The sequence below is a fragment of the Lichenostomus cassidix genome, chromosome 7 (assembly GCF_008360975.1).
Source record: "Lichenostomus cassidix isolate B80296 chromosome 7, HeHo_3.0, whole genome shotgun sequence".
NCBI classification, from domain to species: domain Eukaryota; kingdom Metazoa; phylum Chordata; class Aves; order Passeriformes; family Meliphagidae; genus Lichenostomus; species Lichenostomus cassidix.
This window is the reverse complement of record NC_139488.1, coordinates 31,550,807-31,566,309: the sequence shown is the minus strand read 5'-3', so window position 1 is coordinate 31,566,309 and position 15,503 is coordinate 31,550,807. Positions and strand designations below refer to the sequence as shown.

The following is a 15,503-nucleotide window of genomic DNA, read 5'->3' as shown; positions in this document are numbered from 1 at the left end:
GCCTCCCTCACGGCTCGTCCCTCCTGGTCTCCTCACAGCTTGGCTTCCCCTCACGGCTCTTCACTCCCGGGGTGCTCACAGCCTGGCTTCCCCTCACGGCTCTTCACTCCCGGGCTCCTCACAGCCCGGACCTCCCTCACGGCTCGTCCCTTCTGGTCTCCCTCCCAGCCCGTCTTCCCTCACGGCCCGGCTCTCGCCGCCCCGGGCTCCCCGCCCCGCATCTCTTTCCCGGCGGGCTGAAGTCCCTCACGGTGATGCCAGCTGTCGCCTCACGCCGGAGCGAAGCTGAGGCAGGGCTGCTCCCACGGATTGTCCGGTTCCGTCAGGGACAGCCGAGAAGAGCTCCTTCAGGTGCACGAGTAACACAGCCCTTGTCAGCCAGCCCTCATGGCTGGTGCCCCTGCTCCCGCCTCATCCAAAGCCTTCCCCTTCGCTTGTGTCACCCGGGGAACGGCGACAAATCCTTCTGGCATGCAGCAGAGCAGCTCCCTTAAACACCCTTTTAACTCAGCTTGAGCCCCACTCTACCTCTTTTATCCCTTCTTGCCGCTTAGCACAGTCTGTTACTTAAAAAAGAAGAGGAAATATACTTAAAATCTGCAGCTAGAAAGGCGATTGCAAATACTCGTAAGAGCGATGAGGTGAGGGGACTGAGAGCGAAGTTAAAATGACGTGGAAACATATCAGGTACTAAAAGCACAAATGGAGGCAAACAGAAAGTAGAGATAGGGCTTGATTTGTGTGCTGAGAGAACTTGTGATTAGAGCTTAAAGTGCTGCCGTTTAGCTCGGCTGTGTTTGCTTTCACAGGTCACTGCTGCTCTCTGAACTAAACTCCTCCAAGCCACGTTCCCGCCGGGGGTGAGGGAAGTTACCTGGGTGACATCGTGTAAACTCAACAGCCCCGCGGAGCTGCAGCTGCCTGCAGTGGAGCCTGCCTCAGGAATGATCCCTGCAGTCGGGCAAACACGCGAAAATAAAATCAAAGTGTGTGTAATTGCTGTCGAATTCCTCGCTGGCCAGCAAAGGAAGGCATCTGAGAGCTGAAAATGCGCTGTAACTTCCCTTTGGGTTGCTGTGCCTCCTTCGTTCTTCACTTCTGAAGCAACAGGTAAGATTTAAGTATTTTCACAGAACATTCTCAGTTATTATTTTGAAGGGTTTTTTTGTGTATCCAAAAAAAACTGGAAGGCTTGTAGGAGTTCACCATGTGACTCTTAGACACAATGGGATGAACATTTTAATGGATTATCTGGTCTTTAGCATGAGACATCAAGAGTGCTGGCTTCCAAAGCTACTTTTTTTGCTGGCTTCTATAGCTTCTTCTATAGCTACTTCCACTGTCTTTAATTTATATCCTTGTCACTTGAAAAACCGAAGTTCACTATGTTTTTCAGGAAGACTCCCAAATCCATCAAAACTATTAACTGGGATTAATTTTCTTTTAGATTTTAAAAACTCCCAATCCTTTGACTTTACCCTTTCATGTTTCTTCTTTGTTTCTTCTTCTGATTGTTCTGTGGTTTTGCCACTGTCATCATGGTATTGTTGGAGTTTGATCTTGAAAAAGAGGGTTGATGTTTTTATAATTGTGAAGCAGCTCACAGCACACTCACTACAGCCAAGAGTGGTGTTGACTCTCAGCAGGATTAATATTATCTACACACAGCTGTATGGACCAGGAGGGTGACAGCCAGCTCTTTCCCACAGTTATTGCTGATTAGTCTTGGGAAAGGTTCATCACAGTCTTCTAATTGAGAGTAAAGCCCTTTCAAGTCAAACTCAACATACGTTGTAGTTTGAGCACTAGAAACTGTCTGAGCTGTTTGGTTCTATGCATTCACAGGAAGGGGTATGAGATGCTAAATTATAGTACTTTAAAAAATTTCAAGTACTTAAAAATGTTTTTGTCTTACTTATGGCTCTTAAATAATGAAATATAAATTAATGCTTTGTATATGTGAGTTGGAAATCAACAAAATATTCTTTTCAGGTTTCTGGACATTAATACATTTATGGACAGTATGTCTGACAACCAACAAAATAAGAGGAGAAGCAAAAAAGGTAGTCTTTTTTAGCACTTTTGCTTTTATAGTACATTGAATTAATAAACTTACCAAAGAAATAAAAAGAATTAAAAGTTGTGCATTCACATCTCAATAAATTATAAAAATTAGTCAAGTGTAACTTGCTCTTGTTTCTTTTCCTGATAGTTACTCCCTGTACTTCTTTACAATAATATTTTAATACCTCAAAATAACTGCATTTGCAATGTGTTCATTCAGTGAATTAAACTCCTTTTATGCAAATATTGATGTATTGCTGCAGGTTGTGGAAGTGTTGTTGCTTTTCAGAATGCAGACAGTATAAAGGAAGAAATGCACCAGTTGGACAAAGCTCTAGAAAAAAACAGGTAAGTAGTATTAGTATTTAATTTTCAGCTGGGTATGCATAAGTGGGAACAAAGGATGTAGTAGTCTATGAGGAAGAAAAATATTTCCTTAGTGCTAGGCATTATATATGGTCCTATATGTTGTGTAGTGTTTATCTCTTCCCAATGTCAATTATTGGCCACTACTGAGGCAGGATATTGCATTAGATGAATAAATTATTTCATACAATTAAAAAAACATGATATATGGTTTTACATCAGCATTTGACTTATTAAACCCAGACAATTATTTTGTATACGGCTTTAAGATGCACGTAGACTGTACTTTTGTACCTCTTTTAAGTCACAGTATTCATCTTTTTCCAGATTTTTCATTCTTAGAAAACAGGTAGCAGAAATCTGAGGCTTGTGCACACAGCCTCTGTTTTTTCAGGTAGGCCATGGCATATTTTATAAGTAACAAAGGCACATCTGTTCTTCAGAATTCTTCTGACACACTCTCCTGATGATTCGTAAAAACTACACACTGGAAGCAATCAATTTTTGTCAAGAAGGGGAAGGCAAACAATGTGTTTTTCCATTCCCGTTGTTGTTTCATCAACATTGTTTATCATTCATTCTCACTTGTAGTCAATCTCTGCATTGCAGTCAGATGTTTCCAAGGAGAGTCACAACTTCACAGATAAATAAAAGATAGTTTGGCATTCTGGGATCTTACAAACTTCTTGTTATTCTTCACCAGTCATGATTGTTTGAATTGTTTCTTTCCACTTATTTTGGCTCTGTATTTTGGTTTTTTTTGTTTGTTTTGCCTTTTAGCCAAATAGCACCAACATCCAGACCATGGCCAGACCAACAAGTGGCATGTTTTTCAAGTAAAAATCAGATAGCATCACCCAGGAGACATCACACTTCTTTACCTTTCTTCCCAAAGGAAGAGAACATGGGATGTGGCTTTGACTTCAGTTTTCTGCTACAGACCTCATGCCCAGAATCTAACATTTCAAAATCATTTATGGATTTAGATACTTTGCAGATAATAAAAGCACAAATACAGCAAAGTAAGTTCAACTTTAAAAATCCCAGATTTAATATAAAGTAATATATTGGTTATCATATTAGAGGGCAAAGCCTTAGAAGTCCTTTTCCTTTAAAGTTGCCTTTATGCCTGTTGGACTTCATACAGACTTCAGCCATGCCAGCCCTCTCCATTAATTATATATGTGTGTTTGCTGAATGAAGGACATGAAGAGAAGCAACAGCAGACTTCACCCTTCCTGGTACTCTGTGTAATGAAACTGAGCCCACAAATGTGAAGTGTAATTCCCTGTAGCTGGAGTGATGGCATCTCTTTCTCCCTCATACTGGCAGTATTAATTAGCTACATACTGTAGCTAGCAAACATCTGAAATTGAGAAGTATTTATTTATTAGTGTCAAAATATTTTAAAATTACAGTATTTTATAGTTTTCTATAGAAAATAGAAGTGCAAACTTCAGTATCACAATTAAATTTCAACCTACAACCTTTTTCTGCACTGCAGATTTATAGCAAAGTCCTGCAACTACAGGCAGATCCTTGACCCTTGAGCATACAACTTAAAATTAATTTATAAATGAGAATTGTAGTCTGTTTAAGAACATCAAATTAATATTTCATTTGTTTTGGCTTTTAAGGGTTAAATGTGACAATGCTAAAAACCAGGAACAAGAGGTCTGAGGTAAGAGGACATTATGTATAAAATGATCACTGGCAAAATTATTATATCCTTTCAAAACCTTAAAAATAGAAATACAGAAGTTGTGGTGGCAGTTAGATTAGTCTGCGGTGGGTTCTTTAAAGAATTATTTTTAGCTTTATTTTATATATATATATATCTGTGTGTCAGCAAATCTTCAGATGTACAATTGCCAGTAAGATGTAAAATCAGGGATTTTGAGGGATAAAAGGTTGAAAGTTCAAAAAGATATAAAACTTTTTAAAATTGAAATGTGCAAGTTCATTAAGATGCGCATCCAATATGATAAAGAAATTAGACATCTAGTTTTGCCAAAACCCCCAACACTCTTTTTGACTGATAATTTAAAATTTAATATGAATTCTAAAATAGTCTTGATATTAGATGGTTGATGAAATCAATTGTGGTAGCAAATAAAAATAATCTCTTAGGATAAAACACATTTGACATGAGATTGTGTGATATGGATAAATAGGATTAGACAATTTTTTTTACATAGAAACAAGCGTACAATTTAACATCTCAACGCTTTACACTACTAAATACATTGTATTTAGAAAAAAAGTGAATTTTACTTTTGTTTATATTAATAAATAGCCTTTTCTACAGTAGACTCAACTCATTGAATTGGATATAAACTTCACTGAACCCATCACAGAATACAACTGGGCACAGGAAAAAAAAAGTATAGAAGTAGGAGCAAAAGTTCTGACACAGGATTATAAAAAGGGTTATGGGAAAAAAACACTTGAAATGGAGGGCAGTATTTAAGAAAAATAATTTAGCTAACCTCAGTTTAATTTAATGCAGCTTCTTTTCATGTCTTGGGCTCTGGTGGTTCCTAGAGGTGTATCCTTTAGGATAAACTGAGCATTCAAATTAATGCCATGCAGGCTACACAGAGCCTTCAGAACTGTGAATTTCAAACCAACACACATTGCTTTTCCTGGCATGGTCAAACCTCAGTTTGCCCTTGGAATGCAAACAAAAATTTCCTGCAGATTGCAAACTGATGTTGAATATAGACATGCAAATGAGAGCAGATGACTGTGTGATTATTTCTATTGCATTCATTTGTGTAAAAATATACATTTCCTATAAAATAAAGAACAGAAATACTATTTTCAGAAAATTATTCTCCCTGTTCATCTGAATAGTCAGAAGGAAGTACTCAGTTTCTCTGATTTGTATTCCTTCAAATGTACATGGTACCTTTCAGCAAATGTGATGGGAAGAGAAGGAAGAAGGGAGGAATAGTAAAACACATCCCTGACCCAACAGACTTCTGTGTCAGCTGCCCCATGAAAATGGCCTTTGGTTTCATCCATTTCACTTCACTGAAACTTGAGCACAGACTGTGCTGTCTTCCAGTGTACCTAAAACTGTGAGCTAAATCTCTGGCCATTTAACATGGTTTATGGATCTATATGTTTAGATTTAATAAAATGTATCTTAAAATCTATAAATAATTTTTTATAATTGTTTTCTCCAGGGATGCAATAGCATTCTGTTCTAATAGTCTAGTTTTCCTTTCGAAAAATTACTTACATGAGCTCTGGTTCCATTGGGAATATGATTAATGGTGTCAGTACACATTGGAGGGTTACATAAAAAGACTTTAAATATCAGCTTAAGAGTGGTGCTCTCATTTAGGGAGAGCAAGAGAGAAACACTGGCACACGAAGCCACTGGCCAGCCTTTGAATTCCTCTAGCCAAACATGTGAAGTGCCATAAGACAGAGTAAATAACTGACAAGATGATTTGTATGTGTGGACAAAGCTTACAGTTTTTAAATTATGGAGAATGACTTGTGCCTTAAAGCAGAAGATCCCACTCTCTGTACTACAAAATACTTAGAAGTAGTTCTGGATGTGAGAAAATTAATGTAATAAATGTGAGAAAAATGATGTATTTTCTCAGGAGTCTGATATTACAATTCATAATAGGTGTAATATAGGAATATATAAAAGAATAATGCTTTTCTGATTTTTTCTCCTTGTCTAATTTGTTCTTAGTGATTAGATTTTATCTGTATCTGTGGTATAGCACATTATTAATGTTTTTTTCTGGAAATTACAGTTTCATTTGCCACCACTGACATGTCAGCCTGTAAGAACAATTCATCTTGCTCCTTTAGAGGATGATATTGTCAATGAAAGCAGCAACATCAGAACTATTTTAAATGTTATGAACTCTATTCCTCAGCCTATAAAACCAGTTACTAAATTTCATCAGTATCAATTAGACAACCTATTAAAAAGGCATGGTGAAAAGTCATCAGAATTGGTCATGGCCATAATTTCTGATAAATCCACTCCAGTGAAAGACTTGTGCTACTTCAGCATGAGTGACTGGGATAAGTACCCCATCCACAAGAAAGAAGAAATCCAAAGCCATTTAAACTGGAGGGAAGCTGATGTAGCTGTCCACACTGAGAATGAGCAGGTGAAGTTCCAGTGTTCAGTGGTTTGTGAGAACATGGATGTTATGACCCAAGCCAAGTGCTGTGATCAGAGTTATCCCCACCTGAGCTCAAATAATGCTCTGGTGAACTGTGGCATATTTACAGCTCAGACAACATTTACAGTGTCAAGCAACAGCAATGCCTCAAGAGCTGGCAATAAGGAAAACAGAGCAGAGAATTGCTGTAGCACTGCTCTGGAAAAAGGAAATGCTGCAGAGATGATACTGGATTACAGATCACATGAAGATGCTGAGAGTGCCAACTTTGTGCTTTACAATCATGATTTAGATTCTTCCTGTAAAAATGAAGTGATGGAGGCCTACCAAGCCTTACAAGATAGTTCTGTAGTTGCAGTAATTCCCAGAGGATATGTCCAAGATCCCTCTGGAAAACAGTCCGAAAATCATGTCTGTCTCTCTGAATCTGAAACAGAAAAAGAACCAATGTCAGAAGCAACTTCAGAAGAACAAAGTGAGCTCGTACCTGTTGTTCATGTTACACTCTCTGAACAAGAGCCAGCCAGGGAGCCACACACTGCTGAACAGCCTGCCACAAAAAAGGGTGGTGTCTGTACTCTGCCTCCTCATGTTACTCAGAGCTTCGATGTTCTTGCACACAAAGAAAATGATAAAAATATAATAAAGATGAATAGAAAGAAATATTCATCAAAATCTAAAATTAATAACAAGATAATTATATCTGAAGACTTAATTGCTTCTGATGAGGTTACCACAAAATACAATGCCAAGAGTCAGATTGTTCCGTCTTTGGAATTGACAAAAATGAAACCTGAGACTTCCAGGAAGCATCAGAAAAAAAACACTCGAGGAGACAAAGGCCATGTTGCTCAGAGTGCTCAGAAACTTAAAAAGCAAAGTTGCTCCTGCAGTTGCAAGAATTCAGCTGTCTTAAAGAAGCACATTACTCCACTTTCTCTGCCTCGTGCAGCATCTGCTTCAGATTTTGTAGATCTGAAATACACTGACATGTTCACAATAATAAATTCAAATGACCAAGGCCCGGGTATCTACGAAATGTTTGGAACTCCAGTCTATTCCCGCATGCGAGACCTCGATCAACACAAGAGCAGGTTTTATAGTGGTGTTTATTCTGCTCCAGCAGGGAGATGCACCTGCAGATCTACCTGCAGTAAAGGGGGAGAAAGCAGCAGAGTCAGAAACACTCAAAAGAAAACACATTCCAAGCCAAAGCGGAGCACACCTGGCACTAAACAAAAGCAGAAAATTTTACTCAAAAAGGACGGAAGGACCAAGCTGAGTGACAGCAACATAGAGCAAGAAAATGTAACAACTTCTGATTTGGATTTTCAGAAAAACACTTCGAGTAGCACAGCATTGTTTCACAGAGACACAGACCATCAGCTTACATTTTTAGAAGAGCTTCCCCAGTCAACTAAGCAAAATGAATTTTTTTCAGATTCAAACCTACCAACTATTGAAGAAGTTTCTTTGGAGCAGTTGTTAGACAGCCACGATATATCGAACCATCAGAGAGCTGCTGCCTGCAGCCAGGATCTCCTTCAGTTCAGGGATAAAGACTGCAGAGAATGTGTTGCTCCAAGTGGCAGTCTGGTAACAGCAGAGCAGGACATCTCTGTGCCCCAGTGCATGGGGGATATGGATGGTGGTAAAGGCTGGGATTCAGCCCAGGCCTCCTTCAAGTCTTACAATAAATGTGAATTGCCCTTTTCAGATAGACTGGAATGTCAATCCCCTACAAAAATATTAGATCACAGTTGGGCAAACACACCTCAAAACAGTGGTTTGGCAAAGGAATTCCCTCAGCCTTCAGTGATCTGGACAAAAAATGCCAAAAGCCCCAGTTTCCAGACAAGTCAAAACAGTTTTTCTTGGTCAGATACTAAAGATGTGACTGATGAATTGCTTTGCTGTCTGGCCAAAGAATTGCTAATGCTTGAAGAAAAAGACATCAACTCCTCAAGAACAAAATATACATGTTCTAAAATGCAAAACACATATACTGAAGAAGAAGAAAATTTGATGAATGGAGATGGAGCAATAGTAAGTAGTGCTCTAGAGAAGGTAAAAGTAATTTTTTTTTTGTAACTTGCTAAATCCTTTAAGTGATGCTCCACACAAGTTTGGATGAGAAAGGGGAAATATGTACTTATTAAAGAGACTTTTCAAGTCTCTTTTCCTTGGGCCAGCTGCCCACTGATTCTACTTATTCCAGTGCTCTGTTGAATATATCCATGTTAGAGGCTGCATGTCAGGACACAAGCCAGAAGGTACTAAGGCATGACAGGAATAGTTGTCAAAACTTATATAAAATGAGAAATTGTAGTGAACAAAGAGAATAGGCTATTTTAATTGAAGAGCTTGTAGAAAAAGGTTTTCAGGCAAGGCAAAAGCTGGAGATCTTGACAGCTAAGAAATATGAAAAGACACTACAAATAGTCCTTGTATATCCAAAAGGGCAATTACCTTGAATCTGTGTCCAACCAGATACTTTTATAGGTATGAACTACAAGTATTTACTTATCAGACAGACTTACCCTGTTTAATTAATGTTGAATCAAAACTTCAAGCTCAGAAGGCCCAGATTTTGGCACCTAGGCCACTTAAGTGCCTTCTTCTACTAAAGTGTTTATCAGTACTCCTCAGCCCTGTTAGCTCTTTGTCTATTTAAATTACAAATTTATAAGGAAATTTCTTTCACTAGATATTCATACACTCCCTTATGCTTCTGCCAACACAGGTGCCAATTATAACTCCATTTTCACTTCTCCCAGGGAAATCCATGGCTAGATGGAATAATTATTGCCATCTTTATGACGCAGTCTGTTCTTCCTGTGAAGTTATGTCTCTGTTATTTTAATCAGACTTGTGTTACATGTGTTACTTAGAGCGTGGTGATAGCCATATTCACCCTTCAGCTTAGCAAACTGTAGCTATGAGACCAAAAAAAGGAATATATCCTGCTCTTTTAAGTCCTCTTTCTCTCTTGGTGTCAGTGGAAAAAGATGTCATGCTGTAACCTTCTGGTTATGCACAGTTGTGGTCTATACTTGAAAATACTTATACAGTCTTACCTAGTATAGCACTTCTATCTATGAACTGGGCAATGTATATATATAATAATCTATGAAGTAAAGTCATACCAGGAAATATTACTCCTTATAAAAAAAGTAGGGACAAAATGAAGCCTGTCTTTTCCTCTCTGCTTTTTCCCTACACTGACCATCATCTTTCAAGCAGAGTTACAGTAAAGCCTTTTTGGCTTCAAATGAAGAAAGTGATCTTCTAAACTTGGATGACTCTACTAAATTACCAGGAAGCAGTTTAGCTAACAAAGATACCATCATGTGGACAAGAGGAGAAGTCCTTGGAAAGGGAGCCTATGGCACAGTAAGTTAATGTTTTTAAGTTAAGTTTTCAAAAGATGTGCTGATCATCACTGAGCTACACCTTATCTCAAAAATGGCTGTTGTCCTATTCATCAAATGATTTAATTATTTTGGGTTTTACAATGAGACACAAAACATGACAAACACCAAGATACTATTTAAAATAAGCGAGTACTCAGGTTTTATCTCCTGTCTTGTTTTAATAAGTGCTGGTTTCACTACAGGTGTACTGCGGTCTGACAAGCCAGGGACAGTTAATAGCTGTAAAACAGGTTGTTTTGGATCCATCAGATCAACTCACTACAGAAAAGGAGTATCAGAAGTTTCATGAGGAAGTTGATCTTTTGAAGACATTGAAGCATAACAATATTGTAACTTATTTAGGAACTTGCCTGGAAGACAACATTTTAAGCATTTTCATGGAGTTTGTTCCTGGTGGCTCCATTTCCAGTATTCTGAATCGCTTCGGGCCATTGCCAGAAGTTGTCCTTTGTAAATACACCAAACAAATTCTACAAGGGGTTGCATATTTGCATGACAACTGCGTGGTCCATAGAGACATCAAAGGCAGTAACGTGATGCTCATGCCCAACGGGGTAATCAAGCTGATTGACTTTGGCTGTGCCAGGCGCCTGGCCTGGGCCAGCCTCAGCGGCACCCGCAGCGAGCTGCTCAGGTCTGTGCATGGCACTCCCTACTGGATGGCTCCAGAGGTTATCAATGAGTCTGGATATGGCAGGAAATCAGACATCTGGAGCGTTGGCTGCACCGTGTTTGAGATGGCAACAGGCAAACCCCCTCTGGCCTCCATGGACAGGGTAGCAGCCATGTTCTACATCGGGGCCCACAGGGGGCTGATGCCTTCCCTGCCCGATCGCTTCTCCAGCGCTGCAGTGGAGTTTGTGCACTCCTGCTTCACCAGGTATGGAGCCTTTGAACTGGAGAACCAAAGGAAAAATGCCAGTAGTTTGTATTGTGGGGATGGGTGGTGGCAGTTTAGGTTATGGTATATATGACTTTATTGTAAATGCTTTTCGGCATTTCAGGAAGGCCTTTAGATAATAGTATATATAAAAGGGCTTTACTCTCTATAATGATATAGAAAAGTCTTCACAGATTCTCTTTTTTGTAGGCCTTATACTCATTTACTTTCACTGTAATTTTCATGCAGAAACATGGCACCGTTGGGTTTTGGACAAAATGTTTGATAAGTTTCTTTAATGTGCTTTGCTGTTCCAGTATTGTTTGAGTTTGGTTTGTGTCAGGCAAATTGTTATAAGGACAGTATCCTAAATGGAACAGTTTTCACTTAATTTTTATCTTCTGCAGTAGAAAAATCTATTATCACTGCCAGTCCAGGAAATACATACTTACTAGAAACATAAAGTTCTCTCTATAAATCCCCAAGCCACTAGCATTCACACATTTTAAGAATTATTTTTGTGGTGTTTGTTTTCTTTTAAACAAAGCCATGGGCTTCTTAAAATGCATGACATTGATAGGAGGTGACAGGACAACCTGATTGACAGAGGCTCGAACAGCTAATTTATCACCCTTCTTAAATACCTTTTTAGTGTGCCTGAAATAGCCAAATTAGCAGAATCACTCAAAGATTTGCAAGGAATTTAGGGGAACAAGTAATGATTTCTTTAATAATAAATTATTTCAGTTTTATAATTCATAAATTCCAGCAGACTTTTCCCTTTCTATCTTTCTTCCCATCCTTTCTTTCAGCTTTATAAAGAAACCCTAAAAATGAGTAGTGAATGGAGAAATAATAATAATAATAATAGGCTAATATACAACTAGATTTTACAATTACATCCCAGGCATACATATTCATTTTATGTACTAATTTGGGAAACCTTTAATGCAGAGATCAACATGAACGGCCTTCTGCTCTGCAATTGCTGGACCATCCCTTTGTGAAAGGAACACAGTGAATGTTTCAAAGCTCTTGCCAAATGAGTACACATTTTCCATGGAAAAGATTCTCACATGTGAAAAAAAGACCAGAAGGAACTGGACCTTAACGTGACAGCAGAAATACTGGAGAGCAGCTGTGTGTGAGGAGTTTGTTACTAGGCAGCAATGATTAAAGAGTCCCTGCTCTGCAATGCCTGTGCTCATTGGAGTGGGCACTCCTTCACACCTTCACGTGAACACAAGGCCACCATGTGTTGTATTGGGAGAGACTTAAAGGGAAAAAAAGTCACCATGACTGGCATGCAACAGGCCAGGTAAGCTGGAATGTCTGTAAAAACCTCTGGAACACATGCTATGGGCAGAGAGCTCTGCAGGAAACTCCAGCTTGGAGATGAGTACTGAGTGTGATGATCCCATAGGAACCTCAAAGCACCTGCTGGCATAAAACATACTGAGGCTTTTATTCAGTCAGATGGGCCCTTTTATCTAGCTGGGTGGGCACTTTAATTTTTAGCTGGTGAATAACTGCTTGTTACATACATAGATCAGTCCTTTGTTCCTGAGGCCCGGTATAACTACAAGATGCTGTAGTGATAATGACAAGAGAGAACCAATCTAAACCATGGGACTGCCTGTTTTAAATGAAATAGTGCCTTTTAGGGACACTTTCAGGTCGCTGAAGGTTGAGGTTGGAAGAGGCCTCTGGAGATGCTCTGGCCCAGCCCCAGTGTTCAGAGCAGGACTGACTAAAGCAGCTTGCTCAGGCCCTTGTCTCATGGGCTTTGAGTATCCCTATGGATGGAGACTCCACAGCCACTCCAGGCAATATGCTCCAGTCTTTAACTGCCCTCATGGAAAAAATGATTTTATGTTTGAAGGGCAAGTTGTTCTGTTGTCCCTTGTCATGTCAGTGGTAACACTGAAGAGTGGCTCTGTCTTCCTTACTGTCCCCATGGGGTGCTGATACTCATTGAAAACATAAAATGTTTCTCAGACAACTTGAGTGAGTACTATGCCTATAATTGGGTAAGATGGAACAGTTATTCTCTGCACTGCAAAAGGAATTGTTACAAGTACTAGAACTAGCTACTATTAACTGCACAAAATTAAATAAAATCCAAAAAGCATTATTAAGTATCAATAATGCAAAGCCAAAAAAGCAGGTACTAGTATTTAGAATATCCTTTTTCTGATAAGGCTTCTTCCTATCAAAATGGGGTAAACCTTTAGTCTTTGTGAGCACCCAGGCTGCAGGAAGAGAGGCAGTAAAAGCCCTGCAACTGTTCAGACCTGAGCTCCCAAGAATTCAAGACAGCAGCAGCAGCAGTAATGTGAACATTTATGTTGTACAAATGGTAAAGAAGGAAGTTCTAAGTTTTATATAAAACCAACTTTCCTCTGTGTGCTAAACATTTTAGTTACTTAAGCAGCTTTCAAACTTCATTTTATTCCAGTAGTTTGACTTCAGAGTGTTAAGTCTAAACTTCATAAAAGCAAAGAGAAATCAGTACTTCTAGCAAAATTCTTTATTAATAATTTCTGTAGGTATAATGTCACATAACAATGACAGAACATGTTGCCAGTATAAGAGAAATCCTAACATCACAGTAATCTTCAAAGTTCAAGCAGTTAACAGTCTCTTTTTGAGGAATACTGGTTGGTGCTCATGCCAGACATCCATGGCAACATCATGGTTAAGTATCTTCACGTTAAAGTACCTTGCAGAACAAAGGTAGGAGCCCTGGCATGTGAGTTCAGGTGGGATGTACATAATTCCATGATGTGTACTAATTCTTCTCAGATTAAGGTGGAGTCTCCAACAAAGCTGCAAAGTAAACATGAGGGTTTATTTAACATGAAATGAAACTGAGATGATAGTCATAAGCAGGGACAGAATGGAAATGCTCTAGAATATATAATTGATTTTAAAAAGGTCAGCATTACAAACCCCCCTTCTTATGCACATCTTCTAAGAAAAACTAACACCTTGTTAGAGTTCTCCAATAATAAGGTTACCAATTATTTACAATCAGTCACATTTAATCCACTAATTACGCTAAAGGAAGTCATTAGAGGTTTGTAAAACTTGAACCTGAGATTTTAATCAAAATGTTAAAGCACATTTTTGCTTTTGTTTAACCAGACTTCAAGAATGAGGTGGCAGTTTAAGGCCAGGACTTGCAAAAAAGTTATTTCAGCTTAATCAGAGCTGTGCCTGCAGCCCAGCCCAGGGCCCAGCCCAGCTAAACCAAGCACTGTGTTACTCTGGGGAGCCTTGGGTCACTTGGCTGAGCCTGTATAGAAACAAGACTAACTTTGCATATTTCTTACTTGAGGAGATAAGAGATTTTCCAGATGCCTAATTACAGGTATCCAATGTAACAAGGGGAAAGGGTGTGAAATCCTTAAAACAGCTTTTTTCATGACACTCTGAGCAACTCTGTGAGCAGGGTCACTCCTGCTTCATTATTTATAGTGTTGGAGTGAGGCAAACCCTGCTGGTTTGAAGACTACAGCCTTCCTTTCTGAAACCAGGAAGAACCTATTACAGTGCATGCAGGCTGCCAAGCACTTGCTGTGACTGCAGCTTTGCTCAAGATTTGGAGCTAAAATCTCCCAACTTGAATATACAACTCTGTCCTGGTATGACTGTAGGGATAGCCAGTGTTTCTTTCACACGGGCAGCTGAGCTGTGGCTCGTATCTCAGAAGGGAGGAGCCACAGGCAGGCCAACTCAGTTACTTTACACTGGTCTTGGAACTACTACCAGCAATATGATGTAAAAATTTGCATCTCAAAATACACACATCCACCTCTCTTTCCAAGGAGGCAGACACTATTTCCAGAAAACCCGTGGTCTCTTGATATTATTTACGTTCAAAATTAGTGTTTGTCCCCAAAGCTCAGCAGGAACAAATGCCATTTCTACACCCTCCTATCAAACCTCTGGTTCTTGCACACAAGCAAAGAACAAGAGCTCCCCCAAGGAAGAGCCTCCAGGACACACACTCCAGTGCCTTTTCTCCCCTACTTTTGCCTTCCCACAGGGACCTGCACCATGGGACAGCTCAGACATTTTACAGGTGTTATCAAAAGAATATAAATTCTGAAATGTGGCAACACAAACGTTGCTGCTACAAGAGCAGGAATACAGGAGAATTAAACCCAAGTACTGAAAGTTTTAAGGTTTTAAACTGGATTTGGATTTGCTATATCCACTTCAGAAGCCAGAGAAACAGTCATGTCCAGTAGCAATGGGAGAGAATACTCCTGACACTAATTACATCTTCAAGGTGTAAAGGAGTTAAGCCTTACAGAGAAAGGAGGAATTAACTAGCTAGTTCAGTCCATCTGGCATAACTTCCAAGGCTCAAGACATTTATTTTTAGAACTGATTATGCTTATGAGCATTTATATCAAATTAAAGAAAGCAAAGAAAGTATTTGTCCAACCACCCTCCCTGCAAAACAAGGATTGGGAACCCTTCCCCCTAAGGTCTTATTTGTGTATCACTGTCACCCACCCCCTCACTGCTAAGAAAAATAAGAAAAAACCCTCCACCATCACACCTGGCCAAGCACTACATTTAACTACA

At 39.3% G+C, this 15,503-nt stretch overlaps 2 protein-coding genes across 7 annotated transcripts in view; one reads left to right on the top strand and one right to left on the bottom strand.

The window, feature by feature from the left end:
- The first annotated feature begins 74 nt into the window (after nucleotides 1–74).
- Nucleotides 75–14,818, top strand: MAP3K19 (mitogen-activated protein kinase kinase kinase 19). 5 transcript variants are annotated; one of them, XM_085067083.1, is made up of 10 exons: nucleotides 75–687; nucleotides 810–1,110; nucleotides 1,993–2,063; nucleotides 2,328–2,412; nucleotides 3,211–3,452; nucleotides 4,068–4,111; nucleotides 6,210–8,657; nucleotides 9,834–9,983; nucleotides 10,207–10,904; nucleotides 11,859–14,818. In XM_085067083.1, exons 3-10 carry the CDS (start codon nucleotides 2,015–2,017, stop codon nucleotides 11,923–11,925), a joined length of 3,783 nt encoding a protein of 1,260 aa, XP_084923209.1. In that variant the 5' UTR covers nucleotides 75–687; nucleotides 810–1,110; nucleotides 1,993–2,014; the 3' UTR covers nucleotides 11,926–14,818. The 5 variants fall into 5 exon arrangements, with proteins under 5 accessions (XP_084923209.1, XP_084923210.1, XP_084923213.1 ...); XM_085067084.1 differs by having other exon boundaries at nucleotides 3,326–3,452; nucleotides 10,207–14,818; XM_085067087.1 differs by having other exon boundaries at nucleotides 6,210–8,186; nucleotides 10,207–14,818.
- CCNT2 (cyclin T2) overlaps nucleotides 13,417–15,503 on the bottom strand; it is a 25,936-nt gene continuing 23,849 nt past the window's right edge. For both annotated transcript variants that reach the window (XM_085067096.1, XM_085067098.1), the window contains exon 10: nucleotides 13,417–13,733. Coding sequence is in view for 1 of the 2 variants with exons in the window: in XM_085067098.1 (XP_084923224.1) it covers nucleotides 13,711–13,733 (23 nt within the window). In the remaining variant the exon portion in view is untranslated. The remainder of the gene's footprint in view (nucleotides 13,734–15,503) is intronic.

Bases quoted from the DNA above. Each gene is read 5' to 3' on its own strand.
- MAP3K19 (XM_085067082.1), top strand. From the start codon at position 2,015: ATGGACAGTATGTCTGACAACCAACAAAATAAGAGGAGAAGCAAAAAA. The intron at 3,453-4,067 runs GTAAGTTCAACT...TTGGCTTTTAAG, and splicing joins AAAAGCACAAATACAGCAAA to GGTTAAATGTGACAATGCTA. The intron at 8,658-9,833 runs GTAAAAGTAATT...TCTTTCAAGCAG, and splicing joins TAAGTAGTGCTCTAGAGAAG to AGTTACAGTAAAGCCTTTTT.